Raw genomic sequence first — 15,983 nt, 5'->3', positions numbered from 1 at the left:
CAAAGAGAGGAAGCGGGGGCACAGAGATGACTCCCAGCTGAGTCCTGGAGGATGAGTGGGAGATATCAAACAGGGAAGAGGAGGGGAAGAAAAGGGACAGCACGTACGGACCCTGCAATGTGAGAGATCGGGTGCTTCATAGAACGTTGTAGAACGTGGGGAGCGGTGATACACCATGAGGTGAAGGGGAACTAGGACCAAGAAAAGCCAAGATAATCCTGAAGAACAAAACAGAGGAGCTCACGCTATTGGGCACAGAGACTTTTTATAAAACTCCGATAATTGACAGATTATGGCTCTGGAATAAATAGAGCAGTGGAACAGAACAGAGAGTCTGAAAACGAACCCACGCATAAATGGAAATACGATTATGATAGAGAAGGCAGGACAAATCAGGTACTAGTCAATAAATGGTGCTGGGACAATTGGCTATCCACATAGGAAAAAGAATTAGACCCCTCTCTCACATCTCACACACACACACACACACACACACACTTCCTTCCAGGTGGTTTAAAGACCTAAATGTGATTGGGAGATTGCGATCGACATATATACACTAATATGTACAAAATAGACAACTAATGAGAACCTGCTGTATAGCACAGGGAACTCCACTTCGCTGTACAGTAGAAACTAACACAACATTGTAAAACAACTATATCCCAATTTTTTTAAAAAGATCTAAATGTGAAAAAGCAAAGCTTTAAAACTTTCAGGAAAAAAACAGCGTATCTTTATAAACTGGAGGCAGAGAAAAGATTTCTTCAATATGACATAGAAAGGATCTTTTCCTAAAAGGAAAAGATGAGCTGGACCACACTGCGATTTTAAATTTTCTTATAACAAAATACGTGTGCACACTGGGGGAGCCAGCTCTGACTCATTCACTCTCTCCCCCCAAACCCCTTTCAAGCACAGCCACGTCTGTGAGTGCAGAGGTTTCCAGGTGGAGGAAGGTTGTGTCCTTAGCTTCTTCTGGGATGGGTGTGAGACTGGGACGCCCATGCCTTCTAGCCATGGTTCCCCAATTCCTGATATCAAGGAAGCCAAATGATTATTCAAAAGACTACTTAGTAAATACGGAATCAAAAAAACTATCAAGAAGAATGGTATAGATGATCTTACTTGCAAAACAGAAATAGAGAGACACAGACATAGAGAACAAACGTAGGGAAACCAAGGGGAGCAGGGGGGGTGGGGGGATGAATTGGGAGACTGGGATTGACATATATACACTATTGATACTATGTATAAAACTGATAACTGGGCTTCCCTGGTGGCGCAGTGGTTGAGAGTCCGCCTGCCAATGCAGGGGACATGGGTTCCTGCCCCGGTCCTGTAAGATCCCACATGCCGCGGAGTGGCTGGGCCCGTGAGCCATGGCCGCTGAGCCTGCGCGTCCGGAGCCTGTGGTCCGCAACGGGAGAGGCCACAACAGTGAGAGGCCCGCGTACCGCAAAAAAAAAAAAAAAAAAAAAAACTGATAACTAATGGGAACCTACTGTATAGCTCAGGGAACTCTACTCAGTGCTCTGTGGTGACCTAAATGGGAAGGAAATCCAAAAAAGAGGGGATATATGTATATATATAGCTGATTCACTTTGCTGTACAGTAGAAACAAACACAACATTGTAAAGCAACTATACTCCAATAAAAATTAATTTAAAAAAAAAACTATCAAGTACACCCAGCTTTTCCTCCTTTGGGGTTTTCCATGTTATGGGCTCTTTCTCTTTAAGCATCAACTGGGAAGTCACCTCCTCAGAGGCCTCCTGAAGCCCTTGTTGTGATGCGCTCCACGGACAAAGAACAAGATAAACTCAAAGGGCCAACATCACCGGAACAGAGAGTTACCAGACCCTTATCACTCTGTCACAATGAGACCATTGCAACATCTCTGAGCTTTCCCAAGCAGCATGCCTTGCTCCTTTCCCATCCCATATAAAGGAAGATACGTATTCATCCCACTGGAAACATGTGGACCCTACCCAATTGGCAGGTGACTCACAAGTCCCTGGCTATAAAAACGGACAAGCAACCCATGCTCATCGTCGACTTTCCCTGGCTACCAGGAAGTCGGCCCACTGTTCTTGCAGCGACCCTTCTCTTTAATAAACTCTTCTTTACATTCTGCCTTGTGTCTGGAAATTCTTTTCCAACCCGTGCTCAGACCATGACATTTGTCACTCTCTCATGTCACCTTATTTACTTCTTTCTTGGCACCTGTCACAATCTGTCATCTTATTTATTGTCTCTCCCTCCCATTAGACTCCACTGGTGCCAGTGACCCTGACCATCAAGATACATAAACCCACAGTCCTTGGGGCCAGCATACATGTTTCTGTTTGCCTTGCGCAGTGTTTTTCCAAAATTAAATTTATTGGCAATGATTAGAAATCAAAAGATTTTATAGAAACATCTGAATTTCAGGGTTCTCTTGAAAAAGAAGATCCAGCACAATGGGCTGGAGCCGCTGCAGCCTCTGATTTTCACCCCGGCGCTCACCACACCCCGTTACACCACCCTTGGCTGTCTGCACTCCTTTAACTTACCTCTCTGGTCCCTAGAAGCCTTTGGAGTCTAAAACCACACTAGGTACCCCTGCAACTATGAGCATTTCAATTAATAAATTGAAAGTGCAAGAAAGGTTGACTGTTTTTAAGGAAATAGTTCAAGCTCTGGGAAGGCTCAACCTCACACAATTTGTATGACAAAAGTGCATGAATTCTTCTTGACCCCCAGAACCAGCGTTACTCTCCCTTGAACTTGTGCTAATGATCTGGGAATTCTTTCCTTAGACGATCTAAACGATACGTTTAAAGTAGATTAATTCATTTTTAGATTAGATTCATCTAAATGATAAATTAATCTAAATGATAAAGTTAAGGTTTTGGTTATACTATTGTACGTTGAAAAAGTGCCGCCCTAAATCTGTTACGGAGCAAATCTGTAAAGTAGGGAGTAAGTGGGTAGTTGGGTGGGTATGAGATAGTGGGAATTTGTCGTGTTTGGGAGGGTCAGCATCTAAATCCCCTCTAAGGAGTGTCAATCTACCCCAGGAAAAAACCCTTCCCTGCAACAGGATCAAGAAGGCGGAACAAGCCGGAGAACATAGGGTGCAGGCGCAGAAACCTCCGCCAGTTGTCTGCACCGGCCACCTTCCTCCAGCACTGCGCAGGCGCCTAGACGAACCAACCCTTCCCTCCCCCTTCCATCTCTCCCCTAGTCGAGAGGACGCCCTCCCGCAGCACACAGTTCCTGCGCAAGCGCCGTCCCGCGTCCCCGCCTCCGGACCAATTGGAAGCGGCGGCGCCCGGGCGCAGGGGGCACAACGTCGTGGGTGGGGCCTGGACGTGAGGGCAGCGCGCTGGCGTCACAGGGCGGCTACATAAGTGAATACAGGCACCGCCCCTCCGTCCCAGTCACTGAGCCGCCGCCGAGGACTCAGCAGTCTCCCCTTCGAGCCCCCTAGCTTCCCGACGCTCCGTCCCCCTCGCCCGCCTTCTCCAGCCGCCGCCTTCCGCAGGCCGTTTCCACCGAGGAAAAGGAATCGTATCGTATGTCCGCTATCCAGAACCTCCACTCTTTCGGTAAGTCCCGGAAAGGTCCCAAGAGGAGGAAGGCCCGGGCGGGGCGCTCCGGCTCCGCAGCCAGGGCTCGGAAAGCTGCTAAGAGTTCCGTACCTTAGTGAACTTGGGTAGAGGAGAGATGTCGGGGCTCGCAGGCAGTGGGGCCGCGGCCTGGGCCCTGGGGTTGGCCCCTGAGCGCGACCGGAAGGAGCGGGCGGGAGGTCAACCCTTGGGCGGGTCCGGCGTCTCGGGTGGCGCATTTACTAATGGCTCCCTGGCCTTTTCGGGCCACACCCGCCCCTCCCACCACCCTTTCGTCACATCCCATACGTCACCGCCGTTGTCACAGAGCCGGGAGGGAGAGGCGGTGCCAGCCATAAGTGACAGCTGCGCGCGCCAATGGGGCGGGAAGCGTGGCCCCGCCTCGGAGCTTGGGTTCCGGCCGGTTGCATCAGCTGGGTGGGGCGCCGCCGGCCAACCCTGGCTCCCCCGACATGTGATCGGCTTTCGAGGGCGGGCCTGGGGCAGGAAGCCCAGACTTTCTCCCGGACTGGGGAAGCCGGCCGTCCCGGACTGACCTGTTCGAGGAGAGCCAACAAAGAACATATCTGATCTGACCAGGCCCTGACGATTTCAGTATCAGTTTCTGCACACGGAAGAGATCCAGTGGGAGGGTGGCAGTGGGATCTGAGCACAATAGCACTAAACGAGCTTGACCTTTCTTCCCAGACCCCTTTGCTGATGCAAGTAAGGGTGATGATCTGCTTCCTGCTGGCACTGAGGATTATATCCATATAAGAATTCAACAGAGAAACGGCAGGAAGACCCTTACTACTGTCCAAGGGATCGCTGATGATTACGATAAAAAGAAACTAGTGAAGGCGTTTAAGAAGGTAGGTTTTCAATGAGATTGTAGGGAGATCGTGTTCACCTTGCCTACATGGGGCTGCTGTCCTGTATTACTTTCTGAAAAGGGTTTATTAGTGGCATTCAGGTTGTTGCGCTGCCTAACTTGTTTGCTTGCATTGTCCTTGCAGAAATTTGCCTGCAATGGAACTGTAATTGAGCATCCAGAATATGGAGAAGTAATTCAGCTACAGGGTGACCAGCGCAAGAACATATGCCAGTTCCTCGTAGAGGTGAGTGGTCACTTCCTGTTAGTACATTTGTGCCTGTGCCCTGGCTAACTCATCTGAGATCTGCCTAGTCTAGTCGGTCTCTGCTGGGGACGTAGAAGTTTGTTTTCTAAGGCTAAGCCAAACAGTTGAGTTTTTGAAGTTCATCGACAAAATGTATTTCTGAAAACAAGGGATTTGTCTGCCTTAAGTTTACTGTTTACACGGGTCTGCTTTAAGGGTGCAATTGCATGCAGACAGATACTAAAACAAGCAGGATGTCTGGTTGGCTGTTCCTAAGTGCTGAAATCCTATTGTACCATTGGTGGTTAACTGAGTGTACCCTGAGTTGAGAGCATCTGGGCTCTGGGACTTCTCTTGACCAGTGTAGAAGCAGGAAGACAGGATTGTTGTCATCAGAAATGGAGGCTTTAACTCTATTTCCTCTTTAAAACTGCCCTTTTTTCCTTTGCAGATTGGACTGGCTAAGGACGATCAGCTGAAGGTTCATGGGTTTTAAGTGCTCCTGGCTCACTGAAGCTTAAGTGAGGATTTCCTTGCAATGAGTAGAATTTTCCTCCTATCCCTTGTCACAAGTTTAAAAACCTCACAGCTTGTGTAATGTAACCATTTGGGGTCTGCTTTTAACTTGGACTAGTGTAACTCCTTCATGCAATAAACTGAAAAGAGCCATGCTGTCTAGTCTTGAAGTCCCTCATTTAAACAGAGGTCAAGCAGTAGGCACCTGGCAGTGTCCGGCCTGAAACAAAGCAATAACGGTGATGTTTCAGCCAAGTCCAGAGCCCCAAGATCACAGGCGACTATGTCTGGCCAGAAGCTCCTCAGCAATCCCTCTACAGAGTTCCCTGCCCTAAGAGAATGTCGCCACCTGAACAGCCCTCGGTGAAGCTGAGAGTGGAGGATGGGGTGAGGCAGCGACGGCAGCTGTACTGCTAGAGGGAGTCTCTGATCATCAGGGGAAAGATCCCGTGGTATCTCCAACGTGACCAGGTGGGCAGAGCTTAGAGCAGCCACCTTCCTTCTATTGAGGTGACAGGACATCTGGCTTGCCACCAAGGTCTTTTTGACCAGACATATCCTAGCTGATCGATGTCCAAACTAGAATGTGAGGCCAACCTTCTATCAGAGTTAAACTTTTGACAAGGGAACAAATTTCAAACCGATGTATCAGTCATGTAGCTGTAGAGCTCGCAACTTACTAGCAACAGCTGCCCGATGCCACGTGAAGTAACAAACTGGTTTTTGGTTTTTGGGGGGTTTTTTTCCCCTTCAGTTTTAATGTTATGTAATGTATTTAAACCCTTATTTAAATAAAACTTGTTTTCAGAAACATCTGACTTGCAGATTTCTGTTTAATATATAGTCATAGTCAATCTTGTATGTGTGGAGGAACCACAGAAATGGCAGTAGAGGTTACATCTGCACCTGCAGCTCCTCCAGTGGGGCCTCAGCCTCTTAATGAAAAACTAGTGAGCTTGTCCCTCCAAGTGCCCCCCATGTCAGCTGTCCTGTAAGCATTCAGCCAGAGCTGTGCTGTCCCATTAATCTGTCCTGAAAGAAGGTGCTGCTTGGCTGACGGACACTTGGTCAGCTGCCTGAGTGGTGTAGTGGTTGTGGAGGGACTTGCCTTGTGAGACGACAGAGCAGGGTTGGTTTGGAAATCCTTGACTTCCCTTGTTAACAGGTCTTAAGGACTGTGACAAAATGATGAATATGGTGTGCGACTTGATGTAATCCGCAAACCCTAGAAAAGGCATAACGAAAGTAATTTTTCTAGAGAATAGGTTTGTAGTATTAAAAATGTAACTAAAATGTTGGAGAAGCTGATACTTAATGTTGGGAGGCCATCCCTTGACAAAGGCAATGAGTAGTGAAGTGTATCAAAGTCTGCTCTTAGGGCCATTCTATTAAACACAAAATTTTCCGTTTGTGGATTATGAACTGGTCAGACTTCAAACTCGAATGGTCGTTAGGAGTCAACCCTTCCCCTCTTGGTTGCCGGCCCATTTTGTAGATAAAGGTTAGCCTCCCACATAGAGGCCAACCTGGAGCCAGGGAGGTGTTTGTGGAAGAGGAGGACCAATGAGATGCAGGGCTGAGCCAGTGGTAATTGCCCTGAAAAGAAGATTCTAACCCCAGAGGCAGAAGCTTGTAACCCAAGATCCTACAAAACTGATTGTGTTTAATAAACAACTTACCACTTGGCTCCAAATGTAGTAGCATTGTTCAAATTATTTGGATGATACTTTTAAAAATCAGAAAGATCTGACTGTTAGCCAAAAGGGCTTATAGGGGCTTCTATTATAGAACAACCTAGAGGCCAAACCCACAGAAGACCACAATCAGAATATGGGACGAGGGGCTTCCCTGGTGGCACAGTGGTTACGAATCCACCTGCCAGTGCAGGGGACACAGGTTCGAGCCCTGGTCCGGGAAGATCCCACGTGCCTCGGAGTAAGTAAGCCCGTGTACCACAACTACTGAGCCTGCGTGCCTAGAGCCCGTGCTCCTCAACAAGAGAAGCCACTGCAATGAGAAGCCCACGCACCACAATGAAGAGTAGCCCCCGCTCGCTGCAACTAGAAAAGCTCGCGTGCAGCAGCAAAGATCCAATGTAGCCAAAAATAAATACGTAAAATTTTTTTTTAATCTTTAAAAAAAAAGAAGATGGGATGAAACAGTAAGAGAATCCTGTGCTGTTGATGTGCTGGTCCTGTGCTAGGTTGTTAACATCTGTTGTGGCTATTAAAGACCTCCAGTTCTCCAGGATGGGACTTGGAAAACCGGCAACATCAGTATTCAATCAGCTGTCTGAAACTAAAACAAGTATCTGAACATAATGGCAAGAGGTTTGTGAACATTATTTATTTTGGCCTCACCAAATGGCATGAGAGATCTTAGTTCCCCCCGACCAGGGATCAAACCTGTGCCCCCCTAGTGGAAGCTTGGAGTCTTAACCACTGGACCACCAGGGAAGTCCTGGTTTGTGAACATTCTAATCAAATTGATGTGACTTGGGTGTATCTCAGGGAATGAAATAATTAAGAAAGGCTAGGGACTTCCCTGGCAGTCCAGCGGTTAAAAATCCATGCTTCCACTGCGGAGGGCACAGACTCAATTCCTGGTCGGGGAACTAAAATCCCACGTGACACGTAGTATAGACAAAAAATAAATACACAGGGCTTCCCTGGTGGCGCAGTGGTTGAGAGTCCACCTGCCAATGCAGGGGACACGGGTTCGTGCCCCGGTCCGGGAAGATCCCAAGTGCCGCGTAGTGGCTGGGCCCATGAGCCATGGTCGCTGAGCCTGCACATCCGGAGCCTGTGCTCTGCAACGGGAGAGGCCACAACAGTGAGAGGCACACATACCAAATAAATAAATACACAAATGGGCGTGCCCCCCCAAAAAAGCCTAATTGTCTCCATTTGATAGTTAAAAAATATGAAATGTGGAAATTCCCAAGGCTAATAGGTGGTTGCACATTTTCTAGAACCCAGGACTCTCCACTGCTCTTCCCACCAGATGACCTAAATAGTTTATTTTACAGAGGTTGCATGCTTGGTATATGCAGTGCAGTATGCAAGGAATCGTGGGCCTCAAAAAGGCTAGTCAGACACCCTGTGCTTGGGATGCTGACCCCAGATAGGGGTGTGAGACTGGCACACAGCCATGACACAAGGCAGAGAGGGGTCAAGGCCACCAGTGGCTTTACCAAAGAGCTGCAGGATCTCTGAGGATTAGGAAATGTTCCCCACTTCCATAGGACCTCCCATAGGACCAGGGAAGGCTTCATAAAGGAGGTGCCGTCAGAAGCAGGGCATTCCAGGCAAAGAGAAGGAATCAAGACCCAGGGGTGGAAGCACCTAGTGTGTGTGAGGAAGCCATGGCTGGAACAAAGGCTCTGCCTGGAGCAGAAATAATTCAGTACTGCCTCTCACTATATGCCAGCCCGGTGCTAAACGACTCATTTCACAGTACGGACTCAGTCCCATGGTAGACAGATTCAGAGGGAATATAACTTAACCAGCAAGTAGGTGGGGAGGAGGGGGTGGAGGAGAATAAGGGCTGGGGGAAGACTGGTGTGAGGTCAGAGTGGGCTGAGACACGAGCTAAGACGTTTTAATGTCAATAGGCAAAAGAATCACAGTAGAGAATGTCTCGCAGGGAATTCCCTGGTGGTCCAGTGGTTAAGGGTCCCCGTTCCCACTGCAGGGGGCACAGATTCGATCCCTGGTTGGGGAACTAAGATCCTGCATGCCGTGCAGCTCGGCCAAAAAAATGAAGACTGATTAGGAAGATGATTAATAAAATTTACGGCCAAAAAAAAAGTCTCCCAGCTCTCTGCTCCTTAGTTCCTTTCTCCCACCCCCAGTTTTTTCTCTCTGCCTCATCCTTCCCCTCTCTTCCTTCAGTCTCCCTGCCCAGCCCAATGCTCACCCTCGGCAACAGGGACAAGCAGGACCAAAGACAAAATGAAGGCAAAATGCAGACTGGTGAGCTAAAACTACTTTAAAATCTATTCAATTTTTAATCTATAAATAGGTCAAAGAAACCCAGTATATTCGTGAACAAGCATTGTACCAGGAGGCTCTAGAATTGACTCCCTTCCTCGTTTACCAGCCTGGGTGGTATGTGGCATCAGTGTCAAAACACTTTACTATTAATCTGAAAAAGAATGAATATATGTATGTATAACTGAATCACTATGCTGTACACCAGAAACTTAACACAACATTGTAAATCAACTATACTCCAATAAAGTTTTTTAAAAGAGAATTAAATTTTAAAATCTATATGGGAGGGACTTCCCTGGTAGTCCGGTGGGTAAGACTCTGCGCTCCCAGGGCAGAGGGCCTGGGTTCGATCCCTGGTCAGGGAACTAGATCTCACATGCATGCCACAACTAAGAGTTCACCTGCCGCAACTAAGAGCCCACATGCCACAACTAACACCCGGAGCAGCCAAAATAAATGAATAAATTTTTTTTAATAAAAAATAAAATGTATATGGGAAAAGAATCTAAAAAAGGTTGAATATATGTATATGAAGAACTGAATCCCTGTGCGGTACACCTGAAACTAACACAACATTGTAAATCAACTCTACTCCAGTAAAATTTTTTAAAAAGAATTAAAAAAACAAAACAAAAAAAACTATTCACTGTCACAATTACTTTGAAATTAAGAGCTCCTTGACTAATTTTTAACTTTTAAGGAGATAAGACATTATTTCAAAATTAGCTCATAATCAACTCCAATTAAAATATTCATAAAATGCACTGTTCTTGGGGGAGCCTGTTAAAAATTCAGATTCTAGGCCTCCCCCAGGACAGTTTGGCTGTACCGGGTATTAGCTAACCAGTGCCCGGGTCCCAGCTACTTTTCAAGGGCCTACAAAAATGTCTAAGGACTGAAGAAAAATGCATCATTTCCAAAATCTGACTCAAACACTGCAAAATCAGCATAATTGTTCAACACTACAAAAGCTAACATTGTCCGTAGCTGCAATATAATTCTTATATAACTATATGTAAACGTAATAAAGGTTCTAGAGAAAGAATAATATTATTTTTAACAAAACTCAGATTTGTAAAATTTATCAATATGTTTTCAAAAATGTTACAGAATTGCTTCCTCCCTCCTCAAAAAAAAAAAAAAGTTACAGAAAATGTATGTCTATATGGCCTGTGAGTACATTTTATTCATTTGGTATGAGGTGTGACGTAGCCTCGGAGGATATTACAGAGGCCTACAAACTCCAGGAAGTGGCCCTGCCTTTAGGGCCAGAGATTCTGATCCAGAAGCTCTGAAATGGGGCCCAGGAACCTGCCCTTTAACCAGCATCAGCCAGTTCCTATGGGAGGGCCACAAACCCCATGTGGGAAAACACTGCTGTGGCTAATGGGGAGATATTGAAGAAACTTGAGCAGGAGAGAAACATCAGCAGAGCTAAACTTCAGGGCAGGTAATCAAGAGTATTTTATCTAAGGGACTTCCCTGGTGGTCCAGTGGTTAAGACTTTGCCTCCCAAGTTAGGGGGTGCGGGTTCAATCCCTGGTCGGGGACTTAAGGTCCCACATTCCTTGCAGCCGAAAAACAAAAAACAGAAGCAATATTGTAACAAGTTCAGTAAAGACTTTAAAAATGGTCCACATCAAAAAAAACTTTTAAAAAAGAGTATTTTATTTATTTAAGATGGTAGAAAAAGGGGTAACCGAGAGTTACCAGCATCTGAGAAACCAACCCCTGAGACTGTGAGGGTTCATGTATAACGTATGTGTGTGCGTCTTCTTCCAGACCTTCCATAGCTTTAATCAGATTCTTAAAGGAAGCCACTACCCAAAACAGTTAAGAATCTCTGGCCCATGATTTCCTCCCAAGACTTGCGAAGCCCCAGGGATTATCAAAGGTTTTCCAGGCACATCACTACAAGCAGTAAAAGTGCCTATTTCAATGTCGATTTTTTAAATTAATAACTATTTAAAATATTTAAAAATAACTCTGAAACGAGTGTGTTGAGCAGAAGACGCACGCAGCAGCCAGACTCCAAGGCGCTCAGAAGCCCACACACGACTCACTCGCTGCACAGCCACTATCACCAGCCGTCATCCAGCTGCAGCCATCCAGATCGTTGCGAGGTTCAAATTATCTTTAATCTTAGACCTTGATGGTTAATTTATACCCAGAATGGACAACTGGTTGAAAACAGGAAGCATAGGGAACGCAGAGGTTGGAAAATGTTAATGTGGAAGCATAAACATGACAGTCATTCTGTGCGTGTGTCAGGTCATTGATTCTCACTCCATTTCTATGAAACAGTAGAAAACAAACACAGGACCAAATCAGGTGCAGGGAGATTGCGACTTAGGTTCCATTGTCCCATCATGGAAACAGAGCTAAAGACCTGCTGCTCAGCAGCACCTGGGAGCTTGTTAGATGTGCAGAATTTCAAGCCCCACAGTAGACTTAGTAAATCAATCTTTTTTTTTTTTTTTTTTTTTTTGGCCGCACTGGGCTTTCATTGCTGCGTGCAGGCTTTCTCTAGTTGCGGCGAGTGGGGGCTACTCTTTGTTTCAGTGCACGGGCTTCTCAGTGCAGCCGCTTCTCTTGTTGCAGAGCCCCGGCTCTAGGCGTGCAGGCTTCAGTAGTTGCGACGCGTGGGCTCAGTAGTTGTGGCTCGTGGGCTCTAGAGCGCAGGCTCAGTAGTTGTGGCGCACGGGCTTAGTTGTTCCAGGACATGTGGGGTCTTGCTGGACCAGGGATCGAACCCGTGTCCCCTAGCATTGGCAGGCGGATTCTTAACCACTGCGCCACCAGGAAAGTCCCTCAATCTTCACTTTAACAATCTTCATTAACAAAGTTTAAGAAGCACCAGCTTGGACCATAAAATTAGCAGACCTCATAGAGTGATCTGCAAGCTGGTTAAAGAAAGACGGTAACGTTATGAGTTTAAATTTTTTATAAATGCATTTCCCATTACAGTTTCAGATATGCATTGAAATGCACAAAAACAGGCCGTTGAAGAATGGAAAGCAACAGTTATGAGCTAAATATGAACTGGTTAGTACCATGGTACACTGATTAGTACCATGCATCTCCAGGTTATTCAAGCAGACAGCACCTGAAAATTATTTTTCTCCTAACATGCTGTTTTCATTTATGACACAGCAGCTCCTTTGTAAGTACCAGGTCACATCCATCCCTTGGTACATATCTCTATTTGCTTTTAGACCATTTCTTTTGTTTAAAAATAATAATAATGAAGCTGATTCTATTGAAATGCAAAAAATAAATAACATGGCAGCGGCTGAGAGGTGCAGAAACCTGGCTGTCACAGCAGTCAGCTGGGGTGCTTTTTACTGGTACCAAGCCTGAGCTCAGCCCTCAGATCCTCAGGCCAGAACCCCTGGAGTGGCCCATGAGTGATCTCTCCATTCACCACTACCGAACCCTACCAGATCTGCAGGTCCTGTTCATCGGATCAAGGATGTCAAAAACAATGTTGGAGGAGAAAATACAAGGATGGCTATATCAAATGTGGCTTTTCATTTACTGGGACCAAAGGCAGCGCCCATCTCTCATGTGCTATCTGTAATGTGCTTGCATAAGTAGCCTGAAACTCTCTTATATCACCCTCCAGGAAAAATAATACAAAGTTTATTAAAAAATATCAGGTGATCCGTATGGACTACAGCTTTAAAAAAAATACATAATGAACTTTAAATCTGCATTTTAACATATATTTGTTCTCATAACCAAGCATGATGCAATATCACTTTTTAATTTGTCTAAAATCGTGCTTTTTCTTCTAATTAAATATAAGCAATGTTTTGTCACTTTTAAATGGGAAAGTCAAATTTTATCTTTAAATGGTATGATTATTACAGATATTTTATTTCATTTTTATTTTTTATTGAAGTATAGTTGATCTTCATCGTTGTGTAAATTTCTGCTGTACGGCAAAGTGATTCAGTTTTACATATATAAATACATTCTTCTTTATATTCTTTTCCATTATGGTTTATCACAGGATATTGAATATAGTTCCCTGTGCTATACAGTAGGACCTTGTTGTTTATCTATTCTATATGTAATACTTTGCAACTGATAACCCCCAACTCCCACTCCATCCCTCCCCCATCCCCCATCCCCCTTGGCAACCACAATCTGTTCTCTATGTCTGTGAGTTACAGATTATATTTTAAATTAAGCTTTAAAGAAGAACCTGTCATTACCAACCTCAAATAAATTATCTTTTACTTAAAATGCCTGGCGTATACCTGGCATATGATGAAAATGATCTAAAATTCCCAAGCTGGTTCTCTAGGTTCTTGTGGTGGCTTGTGGTGGCTTATGGAATCTTAGTTCCCCACACACTCAGCAGTGGAAATAGGGAGTCCTAACCACTGGACCGCCAGGGAATTCCTCTCTAGATTCTTTTTTTTTTAATTTATTTATTATTTATTTATTTTATTTATTTTTGGCTGCATTGGGTCTTAGTCGAGGCATGTGGGATCTTTTATTGTGGCGCGAGGGCTTCTCTCTAGTTGTGTCCTGCGGGTTTTCTCTCTCTAGTTGAGGCATGGGAGCTCAGTAGTTGTGGCACGTGGGCTTAGTTGCCCCACAGCATGTGGGATCTTAGTTCCCCGACCAGGGATCAAACGCACATCCCCTGCATTGTAAGGCAGATTCTTTACCACTGGACCACCAGGAAAGTCCCTCTAGATTTTTCGTATGAGAGTAAGAAGGATCATCGATACAAAAAATTGAGACTCACTGAGAGAGATCTCAGATGCTTTGCTGCTGGAGGCGGGACAGAAGACACGGTGTGGGTGACTCTGAAAAGCCTTCCCAGGTTTATGACAGTGCCCAGTGGGCTCATGTAACCCAGGGTTTCTCAGCCTCAGCACTATTGATATTTAGTGCCAGGTAGTTATTGCAGGGAGGGAGAGGAGGTGGTCTGTCCCGCGTATCATAGAACGTTTAGCGGTATCTCTGACCTCTACGAATTAGATGCCAATAGCACTCCTTCCCCTACCCCCCCTCCCCAGACAACCAGAACTGTCTCTAGACATTGCCAAATGCCCCTGGGGGCAAAATCATACCTCCCTTTTGAGACCCACTGATTTCTCCCATCCTTTACCTCCTGCTCTACCAGATAGGCTAACCCTGCTCATTTTAAGCTTCTCATAGCATGAGCCATTCATTCATTCAATAAGCATTTATTCAGCACCTAATATGTGCCAGATAGTCTTTGAGGCACTGGGGATATAGCACTAAACAAAGATCCCTGCCCATGTGGAGTTTACACTCCAGTGGGGGAAGATGAACAGAATCAAACAAATGAATTAGATCCTTGTCCAGAAGGTGATAAGTGCTATGGAGAAAAAGAGAGCAGGAAAAGAGTGCCTCTCCCTGTCACACACTGAATGTGACCCCTTGCCTAAACACAGTGGAAATAATTTAGCTATTTGTACAGTGGTTGGCTTAGCGTCTGACTCCCCAACTAGAATAGAAACTCCATGAGAAAAAGGTGTGATTTGACTTGTTCGTTGCTGAACCCCTGCATGGTAGAGCACCTGCACCAAGTAAGTACTCCGTAAATGTGAATGAATGAGCGAATGAATGAATGAACACAGCCGAGAGCTGGCAATGGGGTCTGGACATGGAAGAGAAGGTGTGTCTGGAAACAGCTTTAAGATCATGAACGCTGAAGTCATGACAGGGTGAGACCATCAAGGGAGACAGAAGAAGCGTCCATACGATCCCTGTGGAACTCCTATATTTGGAAGGAAAGGAAGGTTCAGGTAGGTAGAGAGGTTGAATGGTGCCTAACAGGAGACCTTAAAGAAGCCCAGAGGGCTGGACTACAATGCCAAATGCTGCAGGAAACAGTTGTAGGCAACTAGGAGACACCCAAGGCCAATGAGTTGGTGACCTTGAGAAGGGTCAGAAGCCCCTTTTCAAGGAGCAGTGTAGGGGGTTGGTGAAGAGGTGAGTGCATTGGATACACACTACTCTTCCTTAAAAATATATATTTTATTTGACTCTGAAAACGATATGCACTCACTGAAAAATTGGAAAACAGCAAAAAGTAGGAAAAAAGAAAACAGAAATCTATGTAATCTACTATGTGAAAATTTCCCTGTATCCTTAACTGTTTTTCAAAAACACCATTATTGGGCTTCCCTGGTGGCGCAGTGGTTGAGAGTCCGCCTGCCAATGCAGGGGACACGGGTTCGTGCCCCGGTCCGGGAAGATCCCACATGCCGCGGAGCGCTGGGGCCCGTGAGCCATGGCCACTGAGCCTGTGCGTCCGGAGCCTGTGGTCCGCAACGGGAGAGGCCACAGCAGTGAGAGGACCGCGTACCGCAAAAACAAAAACAAAAACCCAGTGAGATGACACTTTACTCAGTAGGATGGCTATAGTCAAAAAGACAAAAAATAACCATTTTTGGTGGAGGATGTGGAGAAATGGGAACCCTCATGCATTGTTGGTGGGAATGTAAAATGGTACAGCCTCTGAAGAAAACAGTCTGTCAGTTCCTCAAAAAGTTGAACATAGACTTACTCTGTGATCCAGCCCTTCCACTCCTAGGTATATACCCAAGAGAGCTGAAGACATATGTTCACATAATACCTTGTACATAAATGTTCCTAGCAAGCATTGTTCATAATAGCCAAAAAGTGGAAACAACCCAAATGTCCATCTAATCACGTTAATTGATGAATGAATAAATAAAATGTAGTGTATCCATGCAATGCCATATAATTTG

The 15,983-nt window shown here is 45.6% G+C and overlaps 1 protein-coding gene across 1 annotated transcript; it reads left to right on the top strand.

The window, feature by feature from the left end:
• Positions 1-3,409: 3,409 nt before the first annotated feature.
• Positions 3,410-6,038, top strand: EIF1 (eukaryotic translation initiation factor 1). The gene is made up of 4 exons (XM_030839706.3): positions 3,410-3,593; positions 4,302-4,465; positions 4,610-4,711; positions 5,163-6,038. Exons 1-4 carry the CDS (start codon positions 3,563-3,565, stop codon positions 5,205-5,207), a joined length of 342 nt encoding a protein of 113 aa, XP_030695566.1. The 5' UTR covers positions 3,410-3,562; the 3' UTR covers positions 5,208-6,038.
• Positions 6,039-15,983: the final 9,945 nt, after the last annotated feature.

Source organism: Globicephala melas, chromosome 20 (genome assembly GCF_963455315.2).
Source record: "Globicephala melas chromosome 20, mGloMel1.2, whole genome shotgun sequence".
NCBI lineage: Eukaryota > Metazoa > Chordata > Mammalia > Artiodactyla > Delphinidae > Globicephala > Globicephala melas.
The sequence above is the reverse complement of the archived record's forward strand: the minus strand, read 5'-3'. Positions and strand labels throughout refer to the sequence as shown.

Coding starts and splice junctions, on each gene's coding strand:
- EIF1 (XM_030839706.3), top strand. CDS start 3,563: ATGTCCGCTATCCAGAACCTCCACTCTTTCG. Junction 4,466..4,609: donor TAGTGAAGGCGTTTAAGAAG/GTAGGTTTTCAA, acceptor TTGTCCTTGCAG/AAATTTGCCTGCAATGGAAC. Junction 4,712..5,162: donor TATGCCAGTTCCTCGTAGAG/GTGAGTGGTCAC, acceptor TTTCCTTTGCAG/ATTGGACTGGCTAAGGACGA.